General features: G+C 35.7%; 1 protein-coding gene across 8 annotated transcripts in view; it reads right to left on the minus strand.

The window, feature by feature from the left end:
- Positions 1-12233, minus strand: part of CLASP1 (cytoplasmic linker associated protein 1) — a 306535-nt gene that overhangs the window by 117366 nt on the left and 176936 nt on the right. For all 8 annotated transcript variants that reach the window (XM_044669939.1, XM_044669935.1, XM_044669936.1 and 5 more), the window contains exons 13-17: positions 9676-9746; positions 8804-8863; positions 5265-5342; positions 1614-1781; positions 1138-1187 (exon numbers count right to left, since the gene is read on the minus strand). In XM_044669939.1, the coding sequence (XP_044525874.1) occupies positions 1138-1187; positions 1614-1781; positions 5265-5342; positions 8804-8863; positions 9676-9746 (427 nt within the window). The remainder of the gene's footprint in view (positions 1-1137; positions 1188-1613; positions 1782-5264; positions 5343-8803; positions 8864-9675; positions 9747-12233) is intronic.

The following is a 12233-nucleotide window of genomic DNA, read 5'->3' on the forward strand; positions in this document are numbered from 1 at the left end:
GTAAAGTGGATAATCTGAATATGAAACACTGGTTAATAATTAATTAATAATAAGGTAAAATAATAAGGCAAAAAATTAATTTTTTGTTAATTAATTAATAAGGTTAATAAGGTAAAAAAAGGAAAGTATTTTTGTATTGGGTTCCTCTTTTTTATGGTTTACTGTACTTCCTGCAGAAGGCCTTTCTCAGTCTCTTCATCTCTACCCATCCCTCCCACCCCCCTACCTGACCCCTCCCAATCCCAAAGTAAGAAATTACCTTCCATTTATACCTATACATTATGTATGACCAGTTTTTAAACACCCTCTCCCCTTTACAACATAGGATCCTTGATGGCAAAGTCAGTATTTTTTGTTTTTCTTTATATATTCTGGGCTTACCACAGGGCCTGGCACATAGTAAGCATTAATAAAAGCAAGATGACTGACTAATAGAATGAATGATTGCACATGTAAACAGAGTGGTTTACTGCCCTTTCCCTGTTTCTGAAGACATAAGAGAAGATTGTTTTGCCTTTCTCAATCCCATCCTTGCTCCTGCTTCCAGCATCTCTGTACCCCATTTTCTGGCCTTGCTTCAATTTTCTGAGTTTCAATATTCCTGAGGCGAAAATAGCTTAGGAATTAGAGATAGGTGTTCAAGAAAAATTCTTTGAAACTAATTTTTTTCCTCATTGTCTATTTCAAAATTTCTTATCATCAGTGAGACTGCAGCCAGAACTCTGCATAAGTACATAAGTACAGCACCAAGCCATAGAACAAAGAAGCATACATTTATGTAGCTGACAGGGAAAGAAGTACCTGAAGAGATAATTTACTTTCTAAAGTAATGCAATCAAAACTAGCCATTTGATATAATCCTATCTACAATTTGAACAATTGGGGGGGGGGGGATTCTCATCTTATCTCATCTCCTTCCAATTCAATTCATTAAGCATTTATCAAGTGCCTATTACATGTTGAGCATTGTGCTAAAGGCTGGGAATACAAATAAGAAAAAAGGACAGACTGTGCCCTCAAGGATCTGGAGAAGACAACACAGAAAAGGCATTTAGAAAGCAGAGGAAAGGGGTAGGAAGGGGTCCACCAGACAAGGAGTCACTAAAAGAAGACTTTATCACACGTTGTTACTTTTACCTCGAGATGTGGAACTTCCAGTTGGGCTTCTTTTGGCAGACAGTGGACGGCTGACAATTAAGAAAGACCAATGTTAAACATGTATACAAGTCATAGATTCATGCATATTTCTTTGAACTTCCTCAATAATCATTTATCCCTCGTGTCTCTGTCTCTATATAATCTGACTATACTTATCATTAATCTGTTTACATATTAATTTGAAATTGTTTTTGGAGTATACTATATAAAAAAACTTTGCCTAAATTCCTTTAATAATGACATTTTTGCCTTTCTTGTTATCTTCATTTAGCTCCTAAATTAGGCCTCTGAATGCAGTAGGTGCTCAATAAATGCTTTCTGAATTATTCAGAGGCAAGACAATCTAGAGTTGGCCTTTGTAAAGCAAAGTTTTCTACATGGAAAACTGCATTCTAGAAAAAATAAAATAAAATGAAACTGCAACAAAGTATAAAATCTGGAGTCTGATCTCTTACTTTAGGCTCTCTTGAGAACTAGAAGAGGAACGATCTGACTGAGGCAAGGACACAATGCTGTCTGAGTTCTTCAGGTGTGATTGCAGAGCTTTCTGGTAAGATGACTCCAGGGTATGGTATAAATGTTCTGCTTCTCTACTGAAGTGATTGTGGAAACCCCAATAACATCTGGAAATAAAATCCACAAAGTCTAAGTAAAGACATTTAAATAATTCCCCCAAAACATGGATTAAAATGTCACTAAAGCTGAGCTCTGGCCCACTTTACACACAATTCTGTTACTGTTGGAGAATGACTATGAAGTACGAAGGAAAACAATAAAGCCCAGAAGACCTCAACTCAGGAGGACTGAACAGCCAAAACAATTTGGAAATTTATGTATTTCTTGTTTTATGTAAACACTGTGCTCTATAAAAATTACTCTCCTGTTCCATATTTGTTACCTATCTAACTAAGCCTTGAGTCTGGCTCCTGAGGAGTTGGGTGGTTTGCATGGAGAACAACTGGGGGAGTATTTAGGGTGATACATGTCTGTACCACAAGACAACTTGCATTGAGAGTATGAGTATGTCCTCATCCATTCCCTACATTGTATGGACTAGTAATGTAACTCAAATAATGAATGCTCTTAAAAAGAAAAGGAAAAAAGAACCCTATAATTACATGAAGCTAGTTTAATGCTGGTGTCAATGAAAAGTAAACATATTTAGGTAAAGACAAGAAACAATTCTATTGTTAAGAGATTCTAGAGTTTATATATAAGAAGCAGGTATAGAGTGAACCTCTTGCTTTGCTGATATGAATTGACAATCTCATCTGCAAGAAACCCCCAAACATGGGGGCAGCTGGGTGGCTCAGTGGATCCAGAGTCACACCCAGAGACAGGAGGTCCTGGGTTCAAATCTGACCTCAGACAATTCCTAGCTGTGTGACCCTGGGCAAGTCACTTACTCCCCATTGCCTAGCCCTTACCACTCTTCTGCCTTAGGACCAATACCCAGTATTGATTCTAAGATGGAAGGTAAGGGCTTTAAAAAAAAAAAAAGAAAAAAGAAATCCCCAAACTGACCTTTATCTCAAATCAAACATTACATCCTCAAATACTGTCAATCACCCAAGCAAGAACTCTGCTGAAGGCAACCAAAACCCCAAGAACATCTTAATCATCCAGGCTCCAGTGAATTCAATTAACCAGACTGATGCCTCCCCTTTCTATAAAAGCTCCCTGCTCTCTCTAGTTCATAAGAAGTCTGAGGACTGTGGGGTCTATGTAGCTTCCCAAATTATAATTTGTTGCTCTGATTAAAGACCTCTGTTATAACTACTTCAGTAGTTTTGCCTTATTTACAGGTTGTCAGAATTAAGTCGATGAATTTAAGGATGACTGAGATGCTATTAATTTAGGAAGATAAAAGATATTAAGAAGTGGTTCAATTTTTTAATTACTTAGCATCAAATTATTATAAAATAAATCTAATATAAAATAATGAAATGATGTATTACTTAAGTTAATGTGTATTTCAGGCAGCATCCTTATGCTATGATAAAAACCCATAAAACTATTTGGGATGAGGGGCATGGGTGGGGGGCATGTAGGAAACAACAGGTGAAAAAGAAGACAATGTTAAGTGTCAGCATTCAGAAGTGTTTATAAAGAACTAAGTCAAATTTTTAAGAATACAAGCTATTCCCCAATTGACAAATGATCAAAGGACATGAACAAGCAATTTTCAGATGAAGAAATCAAAGCCATCAATAACTATCTGAAAAAAATGTTCTAAATCACTCTTGATTTAGAGAAATGCAAATTAAAACAACTCTGAGGTACCACCTCATACCTATCAGATTGGCCAATATGGTAGTAAAGGAAAGTGGTAAGTATTGAAGGGGATGTGGCAAAATTGGGACACTAATACATTGTTGGTGGAGTTGTGAATTGATCCAACAATTCTGAAAGGAAATTTGGAACTATACCCAAAAGGATATAACAAAAAGTAAATCCTTTGATCCAGTAATATCACCACTGGGTCTGAATCCCAAAGAGATAATAAAAATGGGGAAAGTACCTGTTTATCCAAAAATATTTTTAGCTGCTCTTTTTGTGGTGGCAAAGAATTAGAAATTGAGGGGATGTTGATTAACCGGGGAATAGTTGAACAAATTGTGGTACATAATGGTGACAGAATACTATTGTGCTTTGTGATAATTAGATTAAATCTACACCACCCATCTTTAGATTTAATCACCAAAGGTGAAAACATCTCCATTTTTGGGTGGTCTGTAACCCATGTGTGCTAGAGTAACAAATTGGAATTTACTGACTGCCTTGTGGGCAGTCCTAAGAAAAGTGTCTGTTGTGATTGGACACGTAAACTGATGCAAAAGAGGCCCCTTTAAAAAGAGACCTCAGTCAACTGGGTGCTTTCTTCTTATCCACTGCTGGGTCCTGGAGGAGTGCTGGACCTGAGACTGTTCTTAAATCTCTCTCTTAGAACTATGCATGATGAGTGAAGAAGGCTGACTCCTTTAACTTTCCAGGAGGTACTAGCCTCCAGGAGGCTCCCTTGTTTGGGAGAAGGCCTTGAGGCTAAACCCCTTGTTAATTGACTTTTAGGGTCTGGCTGGGCCTCTGGAGCCTTGCTGGAGTAAAGCCCAGACTTGGATAGAAATCTAGTTGTTAGATCTCTTACTCTACCCTCTTTTCATCTCTCTCCTATATTTTGTAAATAAAATTACTAAAATCATTTTGGGGATTGATAGTTATTCAATTTCCTGGCGACCTAATCTTTTAATATATTTACTCAAAAAAAACATCCCTTTTTCCATTACAGCTTTAAGAAATGATAATTTGCAAGAGGATTTCAGATAAAGCTGGAAAGATCTGCAAGAAGTGATGTAGAGCAAAATAAGCAGAATTGGGAGAACACTGTACACAGTAACAGCAATACTGTTTCATGATTATCTGTGAAAACTTGGCTATGCTAAGCAATGTGACGATCTGGGACAATGCTGAAAGAATTATGATGGGGAATGCTATCCACCTCCAGAGAAAGAACTGTTGGAGTCGTCTTTCACATCAGTGTATCTTTGGTTTCATTTTGGAGTTTTAGTCATGTATGAGTGTGCTCTTTCAACAATGACCAATATGGAAGTGTGCTTTGGATGACAATAAAAAAATTTTTAAGTGCATCAAGAGTGAAAAACCTGTTTTTTTAAAATGTGAACTTAGGAAATACTATAAATTTTTATTTAGGAGATAAAGAACAAAAAAAGACGAGTATGTGCAACAAAAATTCTCAATACTGATGTACAAATTATGATAATAGACATTCTCAAAGTGCTTCTATGAAACATCATTTCCCATATTTGAACAACAATTCAGCCTGGATGCTTTCTGATACCTAATTATTTTAAGAAAAGACATTATACATAAAACATGCTTATATTGTAGGTTTGATTTTTAACAAAATTTAATATTATTACCATTAAAACTTCTTAAACAATCAATAATGTCATACAACCAGTAAAATAGTTTGAGATTGTCTACTAGATGTATAATTCACTTTTTGAAAAAAGTCACATTAAATAAACTCTTAGCAAAAGGAAACTAACAAACCAAGATCTAAAGGAACTAATTCAATAAACACTTACTTTCTTGCTTCTATTCTTGCTTCAGAATCAGCATCATGTATTCCCTTTTTTATTGTTTCTGCTAATACTGATATGTGTCTGTTTACATAAAAAGACATATTTATAAGCACATAAGCCCAGAGAAACAACTTCAAAATATTAGTATAAAATCAAAAGGTACTTAAAACTGCTTGAATCTTTAGAAATGAGAAAAATGAGTCTTGGGGTATCTGAATTTTAAATTCCCCTTCCTGCCCAATTTCTTTTACATAGCTGTCTTCCTAGGTCACTCTTAATTTTGTGGGAACGGGGGAAAACACATTTTCCTGTAATCAAAGTAAGAACTTCTGGAAACAATAATTAGATTAAAATGATCTCAGTTCAACATGGCAGTAAGCAGTTCTCTTAATAACAAGACACTGTTTTACTTATTTAAGATAAAATTTATATTTAAGGATGTTATTACTTGAATCTATTTACACCAGTGATGGGCAAACTTTTTAAAGAGGGGCCAAAGGAAAGGAAATGCTCATCTAGTCAGTCTGTTTCTAAGGCAACTCTTTTGAAGTTCCATTGTATTGTATCCTACTCATTGTATTCGTCAGATTAGGAATAATGTTGTGTGGCCGGATAGAACATTTCAAGGGGCTGCATCTGGCCCTCTGGCCATAGTTTGCCCATCACTGATCTACACAATTACACAACCATTTTACACACTGCTATTTCCTTTGTTACCTCAGCTGGCTAAGAAGGAAGCCAAGTTTAATTCTTTTCAAGGTATTCAGAAAAGGAAAATTGTCACTCTTTTATTCCAACAAGTTAAAAAAACACATTCACAAATGAATAACTTTTTGAAAATAAGTATAGTTTTGCCAAATCAAAATACACATATACCTGCCTCACCTTGTAACCAGGATCTAGTTGTTTACCAAGTATAAACTATCCCCTATTTTAAAGCTATAGGTTTAAAAGAAACTTTAATTTCTTTAATAATAAGCAAACACGGGGGAAGCAAGGTGGCTCAGAAGATAGAGAATACCACCTAGAAATGGGAGGGCCTGGGCTGAAATGTGGCCTCAGACACTTCTTAGCTGTGTGACCCTGGGCAAATTACTTAACCACCATTGCCTCACCCTCACCACTCTTTTGCTTTGGAACCAATACACAGTTTTGATTCTAAGACAGAAGGCAAGAGTTAAAAAAAACTTTTTTTAAATAATTAATAAGCAAACATTATCACACTAAAGAATGCTGTATAAGAAAGCTTTTTCTAAGCCTAGCAGTTGAACAACAGTCAAATGTAATGAGTTTTGCTGCTCTGTAGCCAATAAAATTAATTATCTAGTAAAAAAAAAAAGGTGTTAATCCTTTTAAAAGTCAAACTCTACCTAAGATTAATTTACCTAATTCTATGCTAAGGAGAGGGGCCGGAAGTTTTCTTATGGCTACTCAGAGGTTCTTTTCTTCCCTGTAAAACAACAATTTCCCTCCTCCTAGAGGAATGCAATCTCTTTGGGGATAAAAATCAATTCATTTTTGTTTGTATTCCTTGAACCTGAGTCATTTCCTTGCACATAGTAGACGTTAATATGTATTTGTTTATATGAATCCCAAACACCTGGCCAGGTCTATCTTTCAAAAAGAAAAACTAAGCCACTTTACTTCCTGAGTAACTTACCAATAAAAGTATACTCCATTAAGAAGCTGCTTAGCAGAGTCCTTTCCCTTTTTTCATCAAGTTCATAATATTTTTCATTTAGACATGCCCTTTGAAGATGGGCATTTACTCTGATAATACTGGCAATATGACTTTTCATAGAATACTTTTAAAAAATTCCATTAAAACTAAAACCTTTGGGGGCAGCTGGGTAGCTCAGTGAATTGAGAGCCAGGCCTAGAGACCAGAGGTGCTAGGTTCAAATCCGGCCTCAGACACTTCCCAGCTGTGTGACCCTGGGCAAGTCACTTGACCCCCATTGCCTACCCTTGCCACTCTTCCACCTATAAGTCAATACACAGAAGTTGAGGGTTTAAAACTAAAAAAAAAAAAAAAAAAAAAAAAAACCTGAAACCTTTGGGTGTTACATTAAATGGAAAATGAATTAAAATAACAGATGAAGACTCCTCAAAAATTCATAGGATCAAAAAATTACAAAGAGGGATGTTAAAGGCCATTTTTTAAAAATATAGGGGGCAGCTGGGTAGCTCAGTGGATTGAGAGCCAGGCCTAGAGATGGGAGGTCCTAGGTTCAAATCTGGCCTCAGACACTTCCCAGCTGTGTGACCCTGGGCAAGTCACTTGACCCCCATTGCCTACCCTTTAAGGGTTTAAAATAAAAAAAATTAAAAAAAAAAATATATATATAGTCTAGTTGGTCAGTATAGTGAAATATGTTGTCTAGAACTCAACATATTTCTCTGCTTCTGTTTAAAAGTTAGATATCATCCACCCTTATTAAATTTCACCTTATTAGCTTCAGCCTCCTGCTCCAGACTTATCCAAAGTATTGACTCTCTCTCACAGTATCCCATTAGCTCCAAATCTGACCAACATGCTGCATATGCCTTCGTCAATTTCATAGATTCAACATAAGTAACATTGAACTTCAGGCTCAAAGTGGACACAAAAGTAACCTTATTGGCAGAGAACAAGACGATGAATAGCAGAGGCTACAAAAGCTTTGATAGAGCATGGGGACTGAAGTAAAGAAACTTGAGTTCAAATCTGGCTTCTGAAAATGACTAGCTGGGTGAACCTGGCCCAGTCATTTAACTCTTGTTTTACTCAAGTTTCCTCATCTGTAAAATGAGTTGGAAAAAGAAATGGCAAACAACTCCAGTATCTTTGCCAAGAAAACACCCAATGGAGTCCCAAAGAGTCAGACACAACTAAAAAATGACCAAACAAAAACTAATGTATATCATGGTCTTTTTTTTTTTTGATAATTTTTTAAACCCTAATATTATATATATAAATTTTATTTGTTACAGGGTTAGGCAATGGGGGTTAAGTGACTTGCCCAGGGTCACACAGCTAGGAAGTATCTGAGGCCACATTTGAACCTAGGACCTCCTTTCTATAGGCCTGGCTCTCAATCCACTGAGCCATCCAGCTGCCCCCTATATCATGGTCTTCTGACCTTTTCATTCTAAGATTTGGTTCCAAGGTAGAAGAGCAATAAGAGCTAGGTAACTGAGATTAAGTGATTTGTCCAGGGTCACACAGCAAGGAAGTGTCTAAGGCCATATCTGAACCCAGGAAGGACCTCCCTTCTCTAAGATCTGGCTCTCTATCCATTGAGCGACTTAGCTGCCCCATAACATATTTTTAATGTCATACTCAAATATTGGTGAAATATCAATGTCTTATGTAAAGAGATCTTAATCTTATCTTTATTGATAATACTATATTACAGTATTTGTGACTATTACTAGCAATAATGATACCACAATCAAATTTAATAGAAGTTCCACTTATGCCCCTAACGACCATATAGAACAATGAAAAAAAAAATCAAGATTTTTAGGAAATATCAGTAAATATCAAGTCAGATGCTTACCTTTCTAGTGAATGTGTTTGCCATTCTTGTAAAAGTAAATCTAAAAATTCAAAACAGCGCCTAAAATTTGTTTTTAAAAAGAGATTCAAATTTGAAGACTTTAGTATATACAAGTAGATGTACATAAATATCTATTCAATAATGATTTAAATTTTGGTTTTATTCTCATCAATATAATTTGTATAAATCCAGGTCTTTAAAAGAGTTCACACTTTATTTTCAGCATATAGTTATATTTGCTCCCTTTTGAAACGATCTCAGAGAATGTCTGTGACATAATATTGTGTATATGAGCACACACACACAAAACTCTGCATGCATATATATATATATATATATATATATATACACACACACACACACACACATATATATGACACCATTTCCAAGTAGGAAAATTTTCTGATACTTGCTAGAAATATAATCCAAAAGTATTACCAAAATATACAGGTTAAGAGAAACGTGACTATTTAAGCTATTCAAATCAAAGTTAATGTACTTCAGATTTCAATTCAAGGAAAAGCAACGCAAGTGAGTTGTAATAAAAGATTCGACGATGGTGGCTTTTGGAAAGGGTTAAGGAGCGAAAAGCTAGAAGACTGTCCAAGGTAATAGAAGTATATGAACACAGAAAAAGAGACAGGCAGACAAACAGACAAGCACACTTACATAGGGGCAAACTGGCAGTGGAAATAGTGTGAACACATCAAGAGTATTTCTATAAAAATCCTTTAACTGAAAAGCATTTATTTCAACATATTTAAGTTATGTCTGGTTATTTAATATACAATTTGAAAGTTGTTAAGTTTGTGTTTTTACCCTGTTTTCAATTTTGCCAGCTAAAATGAAGAGAAAATTTCACTTGTACTCACCTTCTAACTGCAACAGATTTGGACGTACAATTGCTAGTGATAACAGGTATTAGCCTAGGGATGTGTGTATGCTGTGGAGAAAAGAAAAAATACAGGAACTTGAAACCATAAGTAGTCAATCAATCTTTTATTTTTTGGTTAGTCTAATTGTCACATATTCTGTACAGAAGGCCAAAGGCCATGCACAGTAAAGGATATAATGCCAACAAGAGAAAATAATGCAATAATAAATGGACACAAACAAAATGAGATAAATTTTTTTTTTTAGTTTTTAGATTTTAAGAATTGCAGTACAACAGTGAGTTTCTGTGTAAAACATTTAAGATGTTTTAATACTAAAGAAACTCTAATAGTTACATATAATACTTCTTAAGATAGTGTGTAACTTACCCTTTACGGCACTGCTAAAGACTACACATAAGTAAAAAGTACAAGAAATTGCTGGCATCATTCCAGATAAATAAGGGCAGATAAAAAGATATTGTATATCAGCGATGGCAAACCAATGGTAAAGGTGTTAAAAAGGGCACACAGAAGCCTCACTGTGGGCATGCCTGCAGTTCCTTACTAGAAAGCCAGAGGGACTGGAGGCGGAGCTGATCCCCTCCCCCTCTCCATGCACCTGAGGACATTCTTCCCTTCCCCCACCCCTCTGCCCAGCAGCCAATGGGAGCACTTCCTCCCTCCCCAGTCTAGGTAAGGGGGGTGGGGCCAAGGTGGGAGGGAAGCCCTTGGCACTCAGTCTGAGGGGGGAGGGGCGGGGATTGAGGGCGGGGCCTGGCACAATGTCTCCAAAAGATTTGTCATCCCTCTTACATAAGGTTTTCCAGCACAAGAGTTACATAGATACAGCTAAGGGAAATCGTAACCTATGGTGATGGCAGCAACCATGGTCTAAAAAGTAGGTTACTTTGAAGCAAGGGGCCTTCGACCTTTTTTGTGTTATGGACTCCAATGGAAATATAGTAACACTTATCAGTCCGCTGTTCAGAATAATATTTTTAATGGATAAGGGAAAATGCATCATGTTATAAAGGAAATCAATTATACTAAAGTTGTTGTTCAGTTGTTTTTCACTCATGTCTGACTCTTTGAAATTCCATTTGGGATCTTTTTGGCAAAGATATGTTGTGGTTTGCCAGTTACTTCTTCAACTTATATTACAGATAAGGAAACTAAAGCCAATAATATTAAGTGACTTGCTCAGAGTCACAGAGGTAATGTCTGCGGCCAGATTTGAACTTGGGAAGGAGAGTCTGTCTGACTCTTGGCCCAGCACTTGATCCACTTCACCACCTAGCTGACCCAAATTGAAGTACAGATATTAAAATATTGCAAAAACAAGTTCATGGAACCTAGGTTAAGAACCCCTTTTCTAAAGCTTTGTGTGAGTTTGGGAAATGATACCCCAAAATATATATTAAATAATACTTATCTATTCATCACTTTTCATTATATTCCCTAGAAAAGTCTGTCTGAAATTGACAGTCTATTACACAAAGACTTATAATGAAGACTCAGTCTTCCTTGAGAAAAGACTTGAGTCCATGGTGAGAGTATAGTGTTGAAACAGTTTTTCATAATTATGTGAATGTAGCAGAGTGAAAAGATCCCTGGACTCATGAGAAGCCTAACTTTGAATCTGGCAGCCAACATTTGTTAGCTCTTTGACCACAGGCAACTAACATAACTTCTAGAAACCTTGTTCCTCACCTATTTAATGGAAATAAGAATATTTTATAGGATTATTTTCAGGAGCACAGATAGTATATGTAAAGTACTTTGTGAATTTTAAAAATGTTAGCTATAGATCTGTCCATGGCCATATAAACACCAATTCTCATTTAAAATTTTTAAATTTAATCTAATTTGTAAAAATAACTAACTTTTGGCTGACTTGATATTGAAGAAATTGTTTTGTCAGTTTCTAGATTTCTTTTACATATGTAGGTATATATGTGCACATATACATGTGTGCACATATACATGTGCATGCACACATGCATATTAGCACCAGCATATACACACTGTTATAAAAAAGTCTTTGTTAGATCAATTAAATGGCTAAGTAACAATAACAACAGCTAGCATATTTTCATAGCTTGAAGTTTTGCAAAGCACTTTATATATTACTGCAATTTATCTCCCAACAACCCTCCAAGGTAGGTGCTATTTTTCCATTTTACAAATGAAGAAACTCCAAAGATTAAGTGACTTTTGCTCAGGGTCAGAAAGAAGCAATAAATGCTTGAGGCAGGATTGGAAATAAGATCTTCCTAATACTTTAATAAATCACCTATTGTCTCTGTACTATATAAGCAAAGGTTATTATTAATACAGTGATATTTCTTTACAACTTTTAGAGTTTAAGTTATGGTGACTGCTTAGAACTAACACCTATTTTTCTGTTTCCTGTCATGTGAAAATATTATGATCTTTAAATACAAATCAGCTCCCCTAAAGATATTTACAAGTATTTATACTTGACAAAATTAACACAGGCATCTAATAACATTTTACGGGATACTAAATGCCCAATTCAGCTTTATTTGTCCGCT

This window comes from Gracilinanus agilis, chromosome 3 (genome assembly GCF_016433145.1).
Source record: "Gracilinanus agilis isolate LMUSP501 chromosome 3, AgileGrace, whole genome shotgun sequence".
In the NCBI taxonomy this organism is placed as follows: domain Eukaryota; kingdom Metazoa; phylum Chordata; class Mammalia; order Didelphimorphia; family Didelphidae; genus Gracilinanus; species Gracilinanus agilis.